This window comes from Thermothelomyces thermophilus, chromosome 2, assembly GCF_000226095.1.
Source record: "Thermothelomyces thermophilus ATCC 42464 chromosome 2, complete sequence".
In the NCBI taxonomy this organism is placed as follows: domain Eukaryota; kingdom Fungi; phylum Ascomycota; class Sordariomycetes; order Sordariales; family Chaetomiaceae; genus Thermothelomyces; species Thermothelomyces thermophilus.
The window spans coordinates 4,591,660-4,609,976 of NC_016473.1; the positions used below are offsets into that span (position 1 = coordinate 4,591,660).

The 18,317-nt window shown below is 55.4% G+C and overlaps 5 protein-coding genes across 5 annotated transcripts; 3 read left to right on the forward strand and 2 right to left on the reverse strand.

Annotated features, from left to right (window-relative positions):
* The first annotated feature begins 333 nt into the window (after positions 1-333).
* On the forward strand, positions 334-2,995 carry MYCTH_2302494 (uncharacterized protein). Its single transcript, XM_003662138.1, has 3 exons — positions 334-554; positions 635-941; positions 1,037-2,995. Exons 1-3 carry the CDS (start codon positions 429-431, stop codon positions 2,851-2,853), a joined length of 2,250 nt encoding a protein of 749 aa, XP_003662186.1. The 5' UTR covers positions 334-428; the 3' UTR covers positions 2,854-2,995.
* A 1,850-nt stretch (positions 2,996-4,845) lies between these two features.
* MYCTH_46784 (uncharacterized protein) lies at positions 4,846-6,450 on the reverse strand (the record flags this gene model as incomplete). Its single annotated transcript, XM_003662139.1, has 2 exons — positions 4,846-5,790; positions 5,944-6,450. The coding sequence occupies 2 exons, from the start codon at positions 6,448-6,450 to the stop codon at positions 4,846-4,848; spliced, it is 1,452 nt and encodes a 483-aa protein (XP_003662187.1).
* A 1,298-nt stretch (positions 6,451-7,748) lies between these two features.
* On the forward strand, positions 7,749-9,043 carry MYCTH_2302496 (uncharacterized protein). The gene has a single exon (XM_003662140.1). The coding sequence runs from the start codon at positions 7,973-7,975 to the stop codon at positions 8,948-8,950; it is 978 nt and encodes a 325-aa protein (XP_003662188.1). The 5' UTR covers positions 7,749-7,972; the 3' UTR covers positions 8,951-9,043.
* An 18-nt stretch (positions 9,044-9,061) lies between these two features.
* On the reverse strand, positions 9,062-11,551 carry MYCTH_2302498 (uncharacterized protein). The gene is made up of 5 exons (XM_003662141.1): positions 11,163-11,551; positions 10,684-10,719; positions 10,326-10,618; positions 9,996-10,236; positions 9,062-9,673 (listed from the first exon to the last, which is right to left on the reverse strand). The coding sequence occupies exons 1-5, from the start codon at positions 11,191-11,193 to the stop codon at positions 9,396-9,398; spliced, it is 879 nt and encodes a 292-aa protein (XP_003662189.1). The 5' UTR covers positions 11,194-11,551; the 3' UTR covers positions 9,062-9,395.
* Positions 11,552-14,522: 2,971 nt separating this feature from the next.
* Positions 14,523-16,842, forward strand: MYCTH_2302506 (uncharacterized protein). The gene is made up of 5 exons (XM_003662142.1): positions 14,523-14,786; positions 14,862-15,046; positions 15,106-15,263; positions 15,329-15,587; positions 15,645-16,842. Exons 1-5 carry the CDS (start codon positions 14,666-14,668, stop codon positions 15,987-15,989), a joined length of 1,068 nt encoding a protein of 355 aa, XP_003662190.1. The 5' UTR covers positions 14,523-14,665; the 3' UTR covers positions 15,990-16,842.
* The last annotated feature ends 1,475 nt before the right edge of the window (positions 16,843-18,317 follow it).

Here is an 18,317-nt window from a genome sequence, read left to right on the forward strand (position 1 = left end):
TGTATGTACAGTACATACAGAGTGTACATACATACATACATACGGGGGCCCTTGCTGACACTGCAGGACAATCTTGCATGGGAGCACATGGCTCTCCATGGATCCTCCTCTGCAGCTCCCTGCTTCGCTCTCGCCCCTGATGGACAGGGCTCCGAATCTCTGAGAACCCACATGGGGGGCCAGACTGCATACACAGTATCTGTAATCCGTACATCCAAAGGAGAGGTCCCGTTGGTTTGGAAGGGCCTGTCTGGCTTGGGGTTGCATGCCTCAGATTATGTATATATCCTCACCACAGCCTCCGACCTATCAGCCGGCTGGTCCGCACGGGAAGTTTAGAACGTTTCCTGGCCCTAACCCGCACCAGACCTCTCGGGCCAGCGGTGACCATCTATCTCTTACACGGACCCAACCCCGAGTCCACACCAATGGATCACATCGCCAGCTGCCTGCTGGATACTGATCCTGAACCGGACCTGGACGACCTCTCGTTTGGCCTCAATAATTATATAGCAAAGGCCGTCGTGACGCCCCAGGACGCCAATAACGAGTCGGTATGCAACCAACTTAAACCTCCCCAGCCAATGTTCCGCCGTCTCCCGTTGGCCAAGGCTCATTAACCGTTCCGTTGCAGATAGGTAGATCTTCTTCGCCTTCGGGAGACAAGCCGTTTGCCTGGAGGATGCAGCAGCAACCAGAGAGGAAATACCAGCTCTTTCCTAGCGATAAACAGATCGCCGCTATTCCCGCAAAGCCACTGGATCCTGAGCAGGCATATGCCTTGGCTATGAGCCAGAGCGGCGAGAAGAGCGAGAAGCAGACGGCCGTGACGGGGTTGAGAATTCGGATCAAGGACCACAACAATCTCGTTCGCAGGCGGAAGATCAGCGTTCCGGAGCTGGGCCCCATGACGACAGTGCAAGAGGCCGCCATGGACTCTCGTATGACTAGCCTGGGTTCCTTTTTTTCTTTTTTATTTATTTTTTTTTTTTTTTTGCCGTCAGGCTTAGCATGCAGCTAGCTAACAATTCAGCAGCTACGATTCCAGGACGGCCACCTATTCACGAGAGGTCGATAAGCGCGCCGGGCAGTTCGTGGAAGCCGTCTACGCTGGGCGATTGCATGACAACGGGGAAGACACCCCCGGGAGGCGAAAGGCCCGAGCTCCGTTCGGCTGGTAGGAGCAACGAAGAACTCCAGCAGCCTGAAACGGAAACGGCTCGGCAGCCGTTGTCGCCAAAGAGCCTGGCGCCTCTTGTGATTCCTACATCCAACCCGAGCGCCCCCCGCACAGCCCAACAAGTACCTCTCAGCCGGCTTCGCTCGGGTAGCACCCCAGTCGAAGGGTCAAGCCGTCTGGCGCGGATTGACGACTCTCCTCGGGGGAAGACGCCTTTCACCCCTCTTTCTGCTTCTCTGACAACGCCGAGATCAGCCGCCACGACGTTCACGACCGCGTCAACGTTGCCCACTCCGGTTTCCGCCCCCGGGGAGAGCAGAGAATCGCCTCGACCATGGGAGAAGCCAACGACGCACCCCCCTGCTGGGACCCAAAAGGCCGTCCCTCCCGAGCCCTCCTCTGCCACGCCCAAGGTGGAAAGCAGCGACCCGCTACAGAATCACGCTCATGGGCACCGCAGGCACCAGTCGGAGTCCGGGAGCATCATGGACAGAGGTCGGCCGCGGAAGCGGTCCGAAGCCGGCGCGGCTCTTGGGACCGGCCCCAAGCGGTCGGGCTCCAAGAGAAGCAAGAGCACGGAAAGGCAGGCATTCGAGCGGCTGCCCAAAGGATGGAAGGCAGACGACGCTGTGAACGTCCTCAGCCCCCCAGAGGTGGCCACGCTGCAAAGGCAGGCCCTTCAGCAAGCGGCTCGGTTCGAAGTCCTCAGAAAGGAAGACGTCGACAGCCTCTCGAGGGTATGTACGCCCTTGCATCCTCCATCCCTATCCTTATCCCCCTGTTGCCCCCCCAGCACTGACGTGAACACGCAGGAACTTCGCCACCTGGACGAGCGCACCGAATATCTCCGACACACATACATGTCGCTCCGATCCGGAAGGCGAAACCTCCACACGCGCGTCTGCCAGTACCTCCGTTCCGCGCGTACAGCCAAGTTCAGCCACGAAGCCTTCCTCAAGCAGGAGGAGGCCCTTGCGGAGCTTGATACTTCGATCGACGAGTGGGCCAGCAAGCTTGAGCAGGCCGAGAACCGACGTACTCGGGTCCGCCAAAAGCTCCTGGAGCATGTCGCTGCCGCCGTCACTCTGGGTTCGCCCACCGGAAGCGTCGTCGGGGTCAGCGAGAGCCTTCAGCTTGCCCTCGGTGTCGTCCGGCCTCTCAACGCCGCTAGCATCTCCACGCCGCCTCGGAGCCCAGCCAAGGCTTCTTTCACGCCCGCATCCTCTTCGTCGCCTTCGCCACACCGGGCTCACGTGCCATCCACAATTCTGGAGCAGCCTCTGGTCGAGGAAGCCGCCGACATGGATACGAACAAAGCTGCCGAAGAGGGAACAAAGACGCGCCGGGCCGAAACCATCCGGGTATACGCCGATCTCGACATTCCCGCCCTGCTAAAGGACGTGGAGAACACCATCGCCAAAATGGGCGGGCCCGACGCCTCGGCTGAGGGTTCTTCTTGCACGCCGCTGACGGAAGCCGAGCGACGACAGATCTGCCGCACCCTCAGCCACGATGCTTTGAATGGTGGCGCTCCTGCTAGGAAACCTCCGCCTGTTTCTAAACTCGCCGAGAAGCCGTCCTCCTCGTCTCTAACTTCATCTGCCACCGCTCCGGCACCTGAGCCCGCTCTCGAGGAGGTTTTCCTTACGAGCGCGGTCTTCAAGCCCTCCTGAGGGCAGCCGTCTTACACTTGACATATCCGTTCAAAATTTCATGATAGTCCTTGACCGGACGTTCTCACTTCTTCATCGTTTTGTCATGAAGACGCTCACGTTCCTTTTGATATTGCACGATGTTGCGGTTGAGCATAGTACCATCATCGGCATTTCGTTCCTTGAAGCATTTGCACCGCCGGCGCCACCTTTCTCGTCGTTCCTTCGACCTATTCATTTATTTTTCTTTTACGCAACTATTACCTATTCCGTACGAACGGGTGGCCATTTACCATCATCGGTCCTACATACACACGGAGTTTTCTTTTTTCTTTTTCTTTTTTTTTCCTACGTTCTGTTTAGCTTTACTCTGTTCTTGTACTTTAGCATACCCGCGGGTTCCGGCGTTGGGCGCTCCTAACATCTGTTGTCGTTTTCGATTCCAAAAGGATCGCAAACCTTTTAATGTCATCACGGCCGGAAACAGATACCAATGATATCCCAGTGTTGCGCTTGCAAAGGAGAGGGTGGCCGGCAGAAAGGATACCGATGACACCGGCGGCCGGGTCACTTCGTTTCTTTTCAATTTTTTTTTTATCCAACAGAAAATAAAAGAACAAGAAAACAAAAAGCAAGGGGCTTGGCAGATGGCGAATGGGGCTGGAAGGGCTGGACCAAAACGGGAGAGGGAAGGGGTGGCGTCAACGGAACTGCGGGCAGGTGGACACATACATAGGTTATGCATGTGTTTGGCTCGGTTCAACACGTTGGGAGGTCAACGAGCAGGTCAAGGCGCATTGAGCTTGGTGCCACAGAGTAGCCGAATAAAGACTTTCAGACACACGCGTTCATGTCCTCGTTTCTTGACGCATGATATCAGCTTTGATACGGGCAACACAAACCACAAGAGAGAATAGCCCATACATTCGAACTGCGTGCAGAGTTACCTGCATGTATGTATGTACATACAGTACAGTACGAGCACACATACCTAGCCGTACATGCCGTATCGCTCTAATGTGCCTGTCACGTTTCCGTATCTAGTACGGAGTACAGTATGTAACATACAACAGCAACTCCCTCTGGCTGCGCTCGGACATCCATCCGGTCCCATATCCCCTCGCCGATGACATCCAAGCCTTGACTTCGGGCTTTGCCGGCTAACTTCGAGTCATGTCTCCTGTGTAGAGTACTTGTGGGCACAGCTCGAGACCGAAGAAGGTCCGTAGTATCTTTGTCGTACATTACCATGTATTGGTGCGCAGCTCCGATCCCGCTTCCCGCCCTTCTTTCCAGGGTCCCCCGTGGCCTACTGATACTCCGAAGCTTTCATGGTAAGGGTACGCTTACGTCGATGACGCTTGCCTCATAGGACGAGAACCAATGGGAGAATGCTCGCGTTGTTCTAGCTCAACTTGTGCGAGAGAACTGGGCCTGCTAGTGGCGTGCTTCAATGTAATGCGTTGGGGCGGTGCCTCCCACAAACGGGCCGTCGAGAGGTTCTAGAACAGGAGTAAGCTCAGTAAAAAAAACTTTGTGTGTTTGCGTGTCAGGAGCACAATATGCTCCTGTATGCGTAGTACACGTCCGTTAATTGTATGTAGGTTCTCAGGGTTCTCTCGGTTTCAACCAGCTTCTACCGCTTCAGGAAGCCGGTGACGTGCCGATGACTGATTTAGCTAAACCTTGATCATCCGGCAGATCCCACTCGGTGACAGTCGAAGCCCATGATGATAAAACAAGTTGGACCAGCACGGTGTCATGCTATTGTGGCAAGGAGTCAGCTCATCCCAGGACGAGGCTTGAGTTCAGCAGTGTTAGGGCAAGCGGATACCCGGATAGCTGGAGAATCACCGCGGCATCCGCCTAGCAAGTTTCAGAAGTTGCTATCCGAAGCCAGCTGGCGTGAAGTACAGTACAAGGGCACGTCAAGCTCGCCGACAGTAGCCACCAAGGCCTCGGCCGCAACCCACAGAGTGAGGCAACTAAGCCGGCCAGACCGGGGACATCCCATCAGACCAGTTCAAGCTTCTGGAATAGCGACTTGGAAGCCTTTCTATCCTTCTTACGCACCGACCCTTCGTCGTCATAGTCCTCGATCGGATCGCTGCTGTAGTTGGGCAAGGCCCGGATATCAGCCCGGCCATCGTTCGCTCGCTTCCTTGGGCGACCCCTTCCCTTTCTATTCAAAGTGATCCCGAGGCTTGGCCCCACGGCGCGTTCGGTTTGTGTCTGTTTCGATCTGCTCCCTACAAAGACTTTGGGCTGGCTGAAGCGAAAGTGAGCCACCGATCTTCCTGGTTCGCTCGATTCTGTGGCCACGACCATCGAGGTTGTTACCGAAGCCGCGGCGGCGTGTGACGCTGATGTACTGGTATCAGCAAACGTAGCAGACCTATCGCTCTCTGAAAGGTCCATGGGACTCTCATTATCTGGAATAGTGCTAGAACCAGCAATAACTCCAATATTCGAGTCATGAGCAGAGTCATTCGAGGTTTCCGTAACGTTGAATCCTGTTCCTGTTGATGAAGGAAAATATGTAGCCTCGAGGCTTCCGGACATCTCAATGGCCGAGTATGACTCCGTATTCCTGGATGTTTCATTGTCACAGCATGTAGAGAAGGTGCCGACTGTTGCCATGTTGCTGTTCCCATCGGATTGGAGAGCCTTGTCATGAGAAACCGGAGAGGGCGGTGGCTGATTGCTCCATGTTGCATCATGTTTCGCTTCTTCAAATGCTGCTTTACCGACTGCGTCACTATCATCATCATTGCCGAAAACGAATGATCTCCAGGCCTCCTCCGGATCGGGTCCGTCCGGTTCTGCATAGACTTGTTGCTCAGTTAACCGTGGCTGGTGATCCGAGCTATCGGGGGGTTTGGTGCGACTGACTGCTCTTCTCCCATCGCTAGCAGCGCAGTCTTCTTTCTGGCCCTCGACCTCGGTGGTGATATTACCCTCGTAGTCGTCGTGATTGGAGACGGAGTTTGTCCGCTCCTCGCGGTTCTCAACAATTTCCGTGCTGCCCTCTTTGCTCACCTCGGAAACATAGTGTGCTGATGATGGTGTGCGACGTATTTGAATGCCTTCCAACTTCCGAAGCCTGTGGACTAGCTCCTCGTACCGATATAGGATTTTCGAGGAGTCGCTAGAACTAAGCAGTTCGCCGGTGTCTTCTGATTGTCTGGTGTCAATCTGATGTGAGTCTCCTGGAGTGATTTCTCTCGCTGGGAGTGAGGGCGGAAGCTTGGCCCGCTGGGGCGGGCGAAACTCGCTAATTCCAGGGCTGACACGAGGCTCCAAAGACACTCGACTTCCTTCAACGGCAACCCGGCTGCTGACGGGGCTGCTGGGCTGAGCCAGCCAATTGAACCACTTGGTATTTTCAGGTTCCTGGGAGGGCGGTACGGGAATCTCAGCCCGACCAACTTGAGCCATGACAGTGCCGGTATGTTCGGAGTCGAAACTCTCGAGATGAAAGAACGATTCAGGCACAGGTCGTATCGAAAGCGGGTGGGAAAATTCGGGGAAAGAAACTAGGGTGCGACCCTCTGCGTCGCTCGAGACGCAGCAACGCTGTTCTCCTCTCCCTCCCTGATCTTCGGATGGTTCTCTCATGGGCAGCAAAGATCGCGGGTACACCTTGTCTGGCGGGGAACCCTTCGCAAGATCACCTGAGGTGGTGTCAGATCAAACTTGCCACAACCAAAAGCGGAATCCCTTACCATATTCGCTCTCGGGCTCTACCGGCTTCCGGTGGCCGCTCTGGTACGCCTGCGAGCTGGGGACTGAATCCGAGGCCCTCGATTTGAGGATGCTGGAGGTCTCTCCTGGGTGTTTCTCCTGGCTACCAATCTGGATTATTACATCACCGCGGAGTAATGAATGCGCCTGCTGTCTTCTGCGCTTCAACGCATTGCCCTCGCTAACGATGTGAGGTCGCTTCTTCGTGGCTTCCTGTAGGCTGGACTGAGGACTTCGATCCTGTGAGCTGGTGTTTGAAGGGGTTTTTGCAGATGTTAACAGAGGCTCACGGAAGGACACCTAGTCCTTTTTGGCAAGCAACTTCTGCCTCATCCGCTCCAAGGCCTCCTCGTTATACTCTACCTGGGGGTTGGTGACGGTCTTTCCACCTGACCGTTCCTGGAAGAAGCGGCTTATGGTTGGCAGAGGGTTGTCGTCTGTCTTCAGAGCGTTTTTGTTTTGTTTTTCGCTCGTTTCAGTCCGCCTACCGCTTGGCCTGAGTGAGGCTCGGCGCCCAGACGAAGAACCAGACCTCCTGGAGGCATAAGAGCATTGGGAGGAAGAGGAGGGACTGCCGCGCTGTTGGAGGAAGGATATCGGAGGATGCCCGTTCTCTTCGGCAGCCTTCCGTTCAGCAGCACGAGCACGTGCGCGAGCAAAGTATTCCTTCTGGCGTTGACGGGCTGGATTGACCTTGCGCAGCCGGCCACGGTTATGGCGGTAAAGACTGCCTTCGGTCCAGTTCATGGTGCGATCTGAAAGCGGATTAGAGCAGAAGCACCTAAGGAAACAACCGGACAACAAATGCTATTGGACTCGATCGAAAAAAAAAATAGAATTTCAGAGTAAATCTCCCAATTTTCATTTGCCCGGTTCAATGGTTAGGTTTCGAGTAGAACGCCGCCGAGATACCCGGGGTTTCGAATGTAGCGTCTCAGTCGCAGAATGAGGTGGTTATCGAGAGGGGATAATCTTGCACAGGAGGATATTCACTTTAATTTTTTTCTCGGATCAGATTTCACTTGCCAGTGCTGGTAGGATTGTTCCTGCCGGCCTGAGTGCCTTCCGTTATCGACTAAAAACCACAACCGCCGCCGCTTGAGCGTTCAACGATGGGACGGCCCGGCGCGTTCCTGCCGCCGTTAGCCGTGATCCGACTGGGGACCCACTTGAACTCAAAGGACCCCGCGCCGATAACCTTCCGAACAATCAACGCCGCCCGGAGCACACACCTCGCATAATCCCCCCACCCCCGCTTACCTCCGCGATGCGGACACCACCACTACCCTGGAGGACATTCCGTGTCCTCTCAAGCACGCTCAGCCGGGCATCAACCCGCCATTCCCTCGCAACACAACCTCTCCCACCATCATCAGCGTCCCTCTTCTTCCGCACGATGGCGTCATCCGCCCCGCGCTCACCCGTTCTCAAGCAGCCCGTCAAGATCGCGTGCGTGCAACTCGCCGCGGGCCCGGACAAGGCGGCCAACCTGGCCCACGCCGCCGTCAAGGTCCGCGAAGCCGCCGCGACGGGCGCCAAGATTGTCGTCCTTCCGGAGTGCTTCAACTCCCCCTACGGATGCGACCACTTCCCGACCTACGCCGAGCGCCTCCTCCCATCCCCGCCCCCGCCCGAGCAGTCTCCATCCTTCCACGCGCTCTCGGCCATGGCACGCGACAACGGCATCTACCTGATTGGCGGCTCCATCCCGGAGCTCGTCGTCACGACGGAGGACGGTTCCGGCGCCTCGGGCCAGGACACCATCGAGGAGGAAGAGAATAAGAAGAAGAAGAAGAAGAAGGATGAGAAGACGTACTACAACACGTCGCTGACCTTCTCGCCGACGGGCGAGCTCCTGGCGACGTACCGCAAGATGCACCTGTTCGACATCTCGATCCCGGGCAAGATCACGTTCCGCGAGTCGGACGTGCTGTCGCCCGGCGACTCGCTCGCCCTCGTCGACCTGCCCGAGTACGGCCGCGTCGCCATCGCCATCTGCTACGACGTGCGCTTCCCCGAGCTCGCCATGATCGCCGCCCGCCGGGGCTGCTTCGCGCTCGTGTACCCGGGCGCCTTCAACCTCACGACGGGGCCCCTGCACTGGCAGCTGCTGGCCCGCGCCCGGGCCGTGGACAACCAGGTCTACGTGGCCATGTGCAGCCCGGCCCGCGACATGAGCGCCGGGTACCACGCGTGGGGCCACAGTCTGGTGGTGGATCCGATGGCGCAGGTGCTGGTAGAGGCCGGAGAAGGGGAGGAGGTGGTAGTGGCGGACCTGGACGGGGAGAAGATTGAGGAGGCGAGGAAGGGGATCCCGTTGAGGGATCAGAGACGGTTTGATGTCTATGCAGACGTGAGTCGCGTAAAACCGTAGGATGTGCGTGTGAGGTTACTGTAACACTTATAATAATCCATCAATTCAAACGCGCGTGGTCAACTCTCGTGGATCCCGAGTTCGTATTGAGTGCACTGAGAGGAGATGGGGAGGAGAGGGTGGGGGGATTGTTGTTGATGGTGGGGAGGTTGGAAAGTGGGGGAGAGGACGCAAGTCTATTCTGGAGTTTATTTTGCTTCTTATTCGCTCTTGTCCAGATGCCCGCCGGGCCTTCTACGCCCTGCCGCTGTAGCAGCTTTATCTGGCCGGCCAAGGACGGCTGTCTCTGTTTTTTCCCCCAAGCAGCTCTTGCCGTATCACCTTGAGATGCTAGATGCGAAATCTCTCTTTTCCCGGTTTAACCCCCTCCCTTGAGTAAGGCACATACTCTCCAACACGTTTTCTTTTTCATTTTTTTTCATTCCCCTGGCTGGCGATCTTATCCTCACTCGAGGGCCTGCTGCGCGAAGGTGGGCAGGATGAAGCTGGCCTTGTGAATCTCGGCGTTGTAGTACCTGCACAGCTTGCGCTCCTCCTCCTTGCTCCACGTGCGGACGGGGACGCGGACGTTGCGGTTGGGGTCCTTGCAGCAGACCATGAATCCGATCTGGCCCGAGGGGTAGGTCGGGATGGTGGTGTAGGCGTACTCGGCGACGGGGAAGATCTCACTGCAGTCCTTCTTGAGCTTGGTGATCAGGGGCAGGTGGAGCCATTGGTTCTCAGCTGTCGTGGTTTTCTCAGGCGTTAGTCGGTCGAGCCGAAAACTGAGCTGGGGGTTATATAAACCATATGGAGGAGCCAGGTAGGATTGGGGGTTTTCTGGGAGGGGGAAAGGGAGAAGTGAGGGTGGATGACCAGGACCGGAAATCTCATAAAACATCGAAAAAAAATGAGGATATTCGTCGCCAAGAGAAAAGCCGAGACGAACTACCACTTGGTAGCCTCCTGAGAGATACAAGGCTGGATCAGGCATATCGGGTGCCTGGCCCGGAGAACAAGGACAGCTCCTCCCAGGTCTCGACCTTCTTGAATAAATGAGACATACAACCTTGGGTGGTGATAACGCCGCCCTCGCGGAGGGCATCGTGGAGCAGCTGGAAGTAGGGCTTCTGGAAGAGCGACTCGGCCGGGCCCTCGGGGTCGGAGGAGTCCGTGATGATGACGTCAAAGGTGTTCTTGTAGTCGTCGAGGAACTTGAAGCCATCGCCGACGTGGACCTTGACCTTGGGGTGGTTGAAGCCGACGGCCATGTGGGGCAGATACTGCTTGGAGAGGCGGATGACAGCCTAGGACGTGTGAGCGACGGGCTGGACTTTGGTAGGTTCGAGGCTCCCCGGGGTGAGAGGGGTGGGAATGGTGTGCATTCCAAGCATACCTCGTCAATGTCGCAGAGGATGGCCTCCTCGACGCACTCGTGCTTGACGACCTCGCGCAGGACACCGCCATCGCCGCCGCCAATGACGAGAACCTTCTTGGGGTTGGGGTGAGAGTTCATGGCCAGGTGGGTGATCATTTCCTGGTACGAGAACTCATCCCGCTCAGTGCACTGGATGACGTTGTCCAGCACCAGCACGTTGCCGTGGTCGGTGGACTCGAAGATGAGGACGTCCTGGTACTTGCTCTTCTCATGGTGCAACACCTTCTTGACCCGGAGGGTCATGGCCTGACCTGCCCGGCGGAGTTAGGAATGGCCCCGGGGATCTGGGTCGACAACTCCTGGGTTGTGCACTTACCAGGCCACATGTCCGAAATCTCGCGGAACCACCCATCTGTAGGTTGCAGGTTGTGTCAGCGAGGCTGGCTATACATTGACGGCCGGAAGAACCAGTCTAACGCGATTGCGTCGCTTGACGCCCGCCCGAGATGGGCACGGCAATCAGTGATTGCGCCTGTCTGCCGCCCTCTGGGGCTGCGCTGATGTGAAAGCGCGGGGTTCCCTGCTCGATGATGGTACAGCAGCGCTGCGGAAGGAGTCGCTGGATCCCCCAAGAGCGACAGCTTCGTTCTTCATTTACGAGTCAAACGCGGGTACCATCGATGCCGGGCACGTCAGCAGTGCCAATTGCGCCGCAAGGCGTTCAAGGAAGGCGCTGTATAGGGAGGGTGACGACAGGGCTCGGGTCGAGGATGGCGGGGTAGACGTTATCGATCAAGCCGCCCACCACCATTTTGGAGCCAGGAAAACGACAAGAAAAATACCAACAATACGCACCTTTGATGGTCGCGTGCGTAATGTCACCCATTTTGCGAAATTGGTTGAGGCGCGGCTTCTTCAGGAGACTGGAACCGAAGATTTGCGGCGGCTTGAGGAGAAGACGCCGTGAGCAAGACAGCGCCAATTTGACGCGAACCAGTGAGGTCAAGGCGGGGGTAGTTTCGGTCTTGTGTCAGCTGCTTGACATTGAGGGGGGACTTCGAGCAAGTGAATTCCTGGTGCTTGTGCAGAAAATTTTCAGTCGGCTGCCGGCCCTTAGTGTAGGCCGAAACACGGGTGAGCGAATAAAAACGTGGTAAACCCAAGAGTCGGTCGGGACCAATGATGCCCAAAGTGTGGAGAGCCGCAAAGTGTTTGTGTGGTGCATGTAAAGAGCGCGGCCGGAGTCCATGGAATGAATTGACCGATCTAGGCATCAGTCACCTGGCGGCCGCAGCTCGGCGTAGAGGGGCCTGCCTCAGCGGTGCTTCCTACTTCAATCTCAATTTCACCGAGGCATAGCATGTTTTTGTGACGGCCGATCTAGAGAAATGCGATGGCCAAGAATGATATCTTGCCGATAAGGGAGCTTTCTGTCGAGCCAGACACGGCCCCGAGCGGACGGGTGCCCGGGTGGGGCTCCGCTTGGCTGATTCGGCGTTCCGGGACGGAGGAGGCGGGAGGAAACGGTTAACTAGTTATCAGCGCCGGAGGGAGCGGCCGAAGACACAACATCTCAGCGTCCCCGGTCCTCTCCCGGCTGTGGAGTTAGCATCACGCCGAATAAGCTGTCATGCTCCTCATCTTATTTGTGTCCACCTCCTCGTGATGATCCGGTGGCTCCAACGTGCGCACTGCACTCCGCGGCAGTTGCCCTGTTCGTTTTTTTTTGCTCGCTTTTCCCCCGACCCATTTCTCTTCGGGGTCTGCACACCCCTGAGAATGGCTGGGTAGCTAGCCTGGTGGGAGTATACTGTACATGCATCACGCCACCCATGGGTCGCCATCTCGCATTGAACCTATAACTACAGGTGGCGTGAGAACAACGAGCTTGTATACTACGTAGGTGCACTGGTGTTCTATGTCTTCTAATCTTTATATGTATGTATATACGTCCATACGTACATACACGACGGATAACCTCTATACGGAGTACACTACGCAGTACTTCGTAAGGGTTGTCTCTCTCCGTGTTCCTGGCGCGTTGGTGTTCTGGAAAACGTTGGCTTTCTGAAACACACGCTAAATATCGCTCGCTCCCAACCCCTGCTTGCAGAATTAGTGCGCTGTGAATTTATGGAAGGCACTGTGCTGATCGATCCTTTCTTTTGCAGCATCCCACCCGTGCTGCGACAAGTCAAACGCCACAGGAAATTTTTGCAGAGATATGGAGGGCATGGTTGTGGGAGGCACGGTGAGGCAACTGACATGTCGTGTTTCGCCGTCGTCTTGCCCTTTTGAAGGGCTGAAGGGTGAGAATATGATTACCGCCGACGAAAAATCAATCACAAAATGACCGGAATAACTTATGCGTGTATGTATGTACAGTACAACTGTACACTAAGTAAAAGTAGCGCTTGTAAGAGGGTTTGTGGCTCAACCGGGAATGGAGCTAACCGTTTCCACTTAACTACCACCAAAGCCCGTCATTTCAGGGGAAGGAAGCCGCAGGACATGGCGATGGGCCAGTCGGATGTCGAGCGGCAGTCTGTTCTCATGCTCCTCGCGCAGAGAGCTCGCGTGGAGTCGGAGTGGGCGATGGGACCGCGACTGCGTGTCCTGCGCCAAGCGCATCCGCGGCCTCCCTTCCTTCCCAGAAGCAGGGCCCGTCATTGGCTTCTGAGCCATCCATGACCCACTGTACCGAACTCTTATCGGTCTAGCGAGCGCGCACGATCTCCTGAGCCCGGGGGCGTTTTTCTCGAACTCAGACAAGGCGTCTGTCGGAGGAATAGGGGCAAAAAAGTGACATTAGCTTGGTTTCTGGGCTTAAGGCCACGAGGATAGACTACAGCTGGACCGGAGGCAGCACTTCTTGTGGCCAAAGACAAGTCAGCGAGACGAATTCGGCTCATGCACGAGTTAGTAATCCGTGGTATGCTAGCGATGTAAAGTACCTAGTGTAAGGTAGTTAAACTAGTACGGTACCTCTAATCTGTATCCGTACTATGGTAGCGTAGGGTATTTGCACATACAGGCCCACTCGTAGTGTATACTACCTATTTGTGGCCGATGAACGAGCAGGGTCGGAATCCCGATAACTCGCGGAATCGCGCCAGGAGGCCGACCCATATGGCCAAGGATTTGATGCGGAGCTATGTGTACATAACTAACTAGTAGACTCAAGAGACTGCGAACCGGTGGAACGCCGTCATGAAACTGGAACGAATCCGGCTGTGATCGACCATTGCACCGTTGAATGACCTGCGTGCGCGGGAGAACCCGAATGGGCCACTCTCTGTCGCGCACCCTACAGACTCTGCCGCGCAGTACAGAAATAGCCGCGGGTTTGCAGCTCTGCCGCGCGGTGCCCTGTGTTGATTGCACATACATACGTTGTTGGCCGCGCAAATTGGCGGCGCGGTTGGGTGCCAACTCGCACTGGACGAGAAGCACAGAAGGAGAGGCGCCGGCCGCGCGATCCGGGGAGAGACACGGGAAACAGGCGAGAGGGGGAGCTCGTGAATGCGCCCCACCTTAAGATACCACCACCACCACCCCTGCTGCTTCCATGCCGCAGGGGGCTCCATCAGAACCCCGAAAATGGAAAGCTACGCCCTGTCCCGGCATGGCTTTGGGGTGTCGCAAGCTGCAAAAGCAAAATACCAGGTGGTTGACTAATTTACGCAGTATCTGACCTGGCTCCGAATTGAAATCCGTACTCCGTACAAGACGGAGAGTCTGCGCGCACCTGGGCTGCTCCGTAGTGTAACCCCCCCGGCCCACTGTCCATTGGACAGAAGTCCAGTCAATCTGGAAATCTTTTCAATCTGTCGATTCTTCCCGCCTTCTGATGGTACGGTTGCCGACACGGCTCTGATGCTCCGCCTCTTGAAATAACTCATAGCAATAGCCAGCCACTTTTCGAAGGCGTACCCCCCAACTCATACTTCGTCTTATCATCCGACTTGTTTGATCCCCGTCACCACCGCCTCGGCGACTCGACGATAGGCAATTCGAAGCAGCGGGGGGGTCGGAAAAGCCCAGTTCTGAAAGGAGGGATCCGGGAGGCATTGCTTCGGTTCCCCAAGACAGCTCGAGCCTTGCATCGGCACCACCACACTCGTGGCGGGTTCTAAAGGGAGCCGGCTGCTCACTGGGTTCCTCGACAGTTGATTCGGTGGGCGTTTCAATCGTTGTGGCATAGGTCTTCTCAGCAGCCCCGCCGCCCAAACCGCGCAGCGGGAAGCTCCACACAGACGGGTAATCGACGTCAGCGAATATCGCCAGGATCTCTGGCTCCTTCGACCTGGACTCAAACCTGACCACCCGGTTCCTGTTCGCCGATTAGCGCCACCACGATGTGTTTCGGGGCCCGCGAGAAGAGCGACGAGGCGGGCGCTGCCCGGTCGCGCGAGCTTGATAAAATGATTCGCGCAGACGAAAAGCGCATGGCCAAAGAGGTCAAGCTTCTGCTTCTAGGTGCGAAATCGCGATTTTTTTTCTTTATTTCGTGTGGCGGCCGGGCCGTACAGCTGACCTTGCGTCTTTGCACAGGTGCCGGAGAGTCCGGGAAGTCGACGGTCCTTAAGCAGATGAAGCTCATCTACGCGCAGGGGTTTAGCAAACACGAAAAGATGGAATGGAAGCCCGTGGTGTTCACAAATATCCTCCAGTCATTCCGGCTGATTGCCGACGCGATGAACGATCTGAACATCGCTTTCGAGAACCCAGAGAACGAGGCAAGCTCAGGCCTTTCTAGTCGAGCGCCTGTCGCCACATACTAATCGGCTGTCCACAGAAACACATGGCGCAAATGATGGTCGACTACGAGATGACGGCTGATGAGCCGTTACCAGAAGAGTACTTGGAGCCCGTCAAGAGACTGTGGACGGATGCGGGCGTCAGGAAGGCGATGGAGAAGGGAAACGAGTATGCCCTGCATGACAACCTCGATTAGTAAGTGGCGGTTGTTTTGGCGGTTGTTTTGGACGGGCATGCAGGGACTGACGGGCCCTCTACAGCTTCTGCAACGACGTGGAGAGGCTCTGGGACAAGAACTACGTCCCGACAGATCAGGATCTCCTACGATCAAGGCTACGGACTACCGGCATCACCGAAACCGTCTTCGACCTGGGCCAGCTCACATACCGCATGTTCGACGTCGGCGGTCAGCGTTCCGAGCGGAAGAAGTGGATTCACTGCTTTGAGAACGTCAATTGCCTGCTCTTCCTGGTGGCCATTTCTGGTTACGATCAGTGCCTGGTTGAGGACAAGGACGGCGTGCGTGGCCCCGGGATTTGCTGGTGCCGAAGCGAGAACTGAGCTGACTTGGGACAGAACCAAATGAACGAAGCCTTGATGCTGTGGGAGTCGATCGCCAACTCTCACTGGTTCACAAAATCGGCGCTCATCCTCTTCCTCAACAAGATGGATCTCTTCAAGGAGAAGCTTGCCAAGAGCCCGATAACAAACCATGGTTTCACCGACTACCAGGGGCCACCGAACGACTGGGAGAAGGCCAGCCACTACTTTATGGACAAGTTCCGCGCCCTAAACCGCAACCCAGAAAAGGAGATCTACGGCCACTTCACCAACGCCACCGACACAAACCTCCTCAAAATTACAATGGGTTCCGTCCAGGACATGATCATCCAGCGGAACCTGAAGCAGCTCATTCTGTAAGAACACGATGTTTGCATCCTCGACTGCTCTTGTTTCCCTCCCCCAGGGCTGGGGAGGCCCAATTGCAGGCGAACCGGATCCCCTGCTGTAAGCATCCACTGCGGACTGCTCGGCCAGCAGCCTTGCCGGGGCACGGTTGCGCAAGGGAGCAGCAGCCGACCCCTTCTTTTATTGTCTTCTTATCCTCTCTTTACGATACCAAACGTTTGTTTTTGTTTAAGCTTCACATCCCCCCGTGGCGCTGTTCCTAACAAGTGTATTCTTGATAGGGTCTGACCACGCACGCCCCACCAAACGCCGACGAGTCTGCCATCCACGTCTTGAAAGGATTCCACTGCGTTACCAGCAGGTAACGCAGTACACCCCTTGTTTCGTTGTATATATACACTACACTATGATACTAGCGGCTGGGCGTAGCGTTTGTTATCCTTCTTTCCCTACTTCACCTTCTCAGCTTCATTCCCCTTGTTTGAATAATCTTCTGGAAGCCTTGGATACGGGATGGGTATAGGAGATCACTGGGTGGAATTAGATGTCTAGCGTTTTTGTTTTCTCGCAAACAAAAATGGAATCATGACCGGATTGAGCCGATGCCAACGGAGCAGTACCTTAGTGCATGGCCTTTGTGTTTGAGGGCAGGAGGAAGCGTGGAAGGAAGAATGACCATTGGCGAAGGACGCGGCACTTGGGCGGGTCAACGGAGATGTACTAAAGTTTAATTCGTCCACCACACCCAAGTTCTGTGCACTTGTGGGGGCAATTTACGTTTAAGGGGGAGGTGGAGAAGCAGACCATGCTTACCTTATATTAACGTGCTACACTCCGTACCTTATATGCTGCAGGACAGTGGGGAGGTACTTTTGTATAACTACATGTATGTGAGGTATGGAATACGTATTTGTACTTACCTTGGCGTGCTTGACTTGACCTTCTAGACCCTTGCTGCGGTCAACACAGCCATGTTATCCAGCCTAGAGAACAATCTCCTGAAGGATGGTGATATTCTTGAGGGTTTCAAATTGTTGATCGGCAGACAACTTCGTTTTCGCTTCCGCACGGACCGTACAATATAACGGAGGTAAGGATTAAAGTTTTTGCGATAAGATGCTAAGGCGGCTTTTCTACTAACCGTACTACTTAGTACATTGATCTAGTGCACGCTCTTCACTCCAAGTGGTTTCTCCTTCCTCTTGTCGGATGGGGCCTTCTTGAGCCTAACACTTAAGTTTTGCTTGCCCGAATCGACACGATTGGAGGGGATTGGAAGACAATTTGGTGACTACGGAGTACACTAGGCAGGTCGCTCACAAATGAGAATAGCATGTTTGAGGTCGGAAATTTTGAGGGGAGGATCGGCATTCTCGACCACGTTTGCCACGTTTGCCCTTGAAAGCCATGGCTTATGTAACGGCTTGGCGGGTGTGCTTTTGTGGACCCGAGGAGCTGGGTGTGGCACCTGCGTGGGAAAGGATTGGTAAGGATTAGTTATCCGTACTTGTTCTGCGGACACTAAGCTACCGGGTATTGTAGCGCAGTGCACATGCAAAGGAGTTTGGCTAGTTGGAGGTTGGCAGTCTCCCCTATCAGTGGGGGTATAGTACGAGTAAAGTGGGAGAGGCTTGTTGAGAGTTCCTGTCCTTCGGAGTAGCTCCGTACTATGTTACACTACTGTGTAATCGAGGAATCGCTTGCAGCACCTTAGGTACGCTAACGTTACACTATAACCCACTAGCGTAGTTTAGCATGTGGCTCTTTCGAGGTCCCAGGAAGCTCGGTTTTCGAATACACTAGTGTACTCCCCGACAACATAACCTTTGTCTCCAGCTGTTCCCGGAACCCAGCCGCGGTCTCGGCCGATCGGCGGGGGCGTTCAGACCGGCTGGGGCAGTCTTTTCCGGGCGATCGGCACCACTGTTGCTTTTTCTGACATCAACCTCGCACCGAACGAATCCTCCTATCCCGTGATTTCGATTTTTTTTTCTTTAGTTATTTCGACTGCTAGCCCGAGCGAAAATGGAGCTGCCTAGATGTGAAGGGGAAGTAACTATCGCGTCTCGGAGTGCATGCACGGAATACTCCTGTAAGTAGGTTTGATGCGAGATTCAAAATCGCAATAACCAGCGTTGTTAAGGCATGCAAAAATAATAGTGGACTCTTTCCCCGGATCGACCGTCTCAGCCTACTGTCTGCCATATGGCAACCACGTGGATCTCTTGTCACTACGTACAGGGTCCGTTGCTTTTTCTTTTGAGATAGCAAAAGAAAAAGGGATTCTATTTCGAGGAAACACACTGTGCACGCTGTCTCTGCGTCGGGAGACAACGTGAG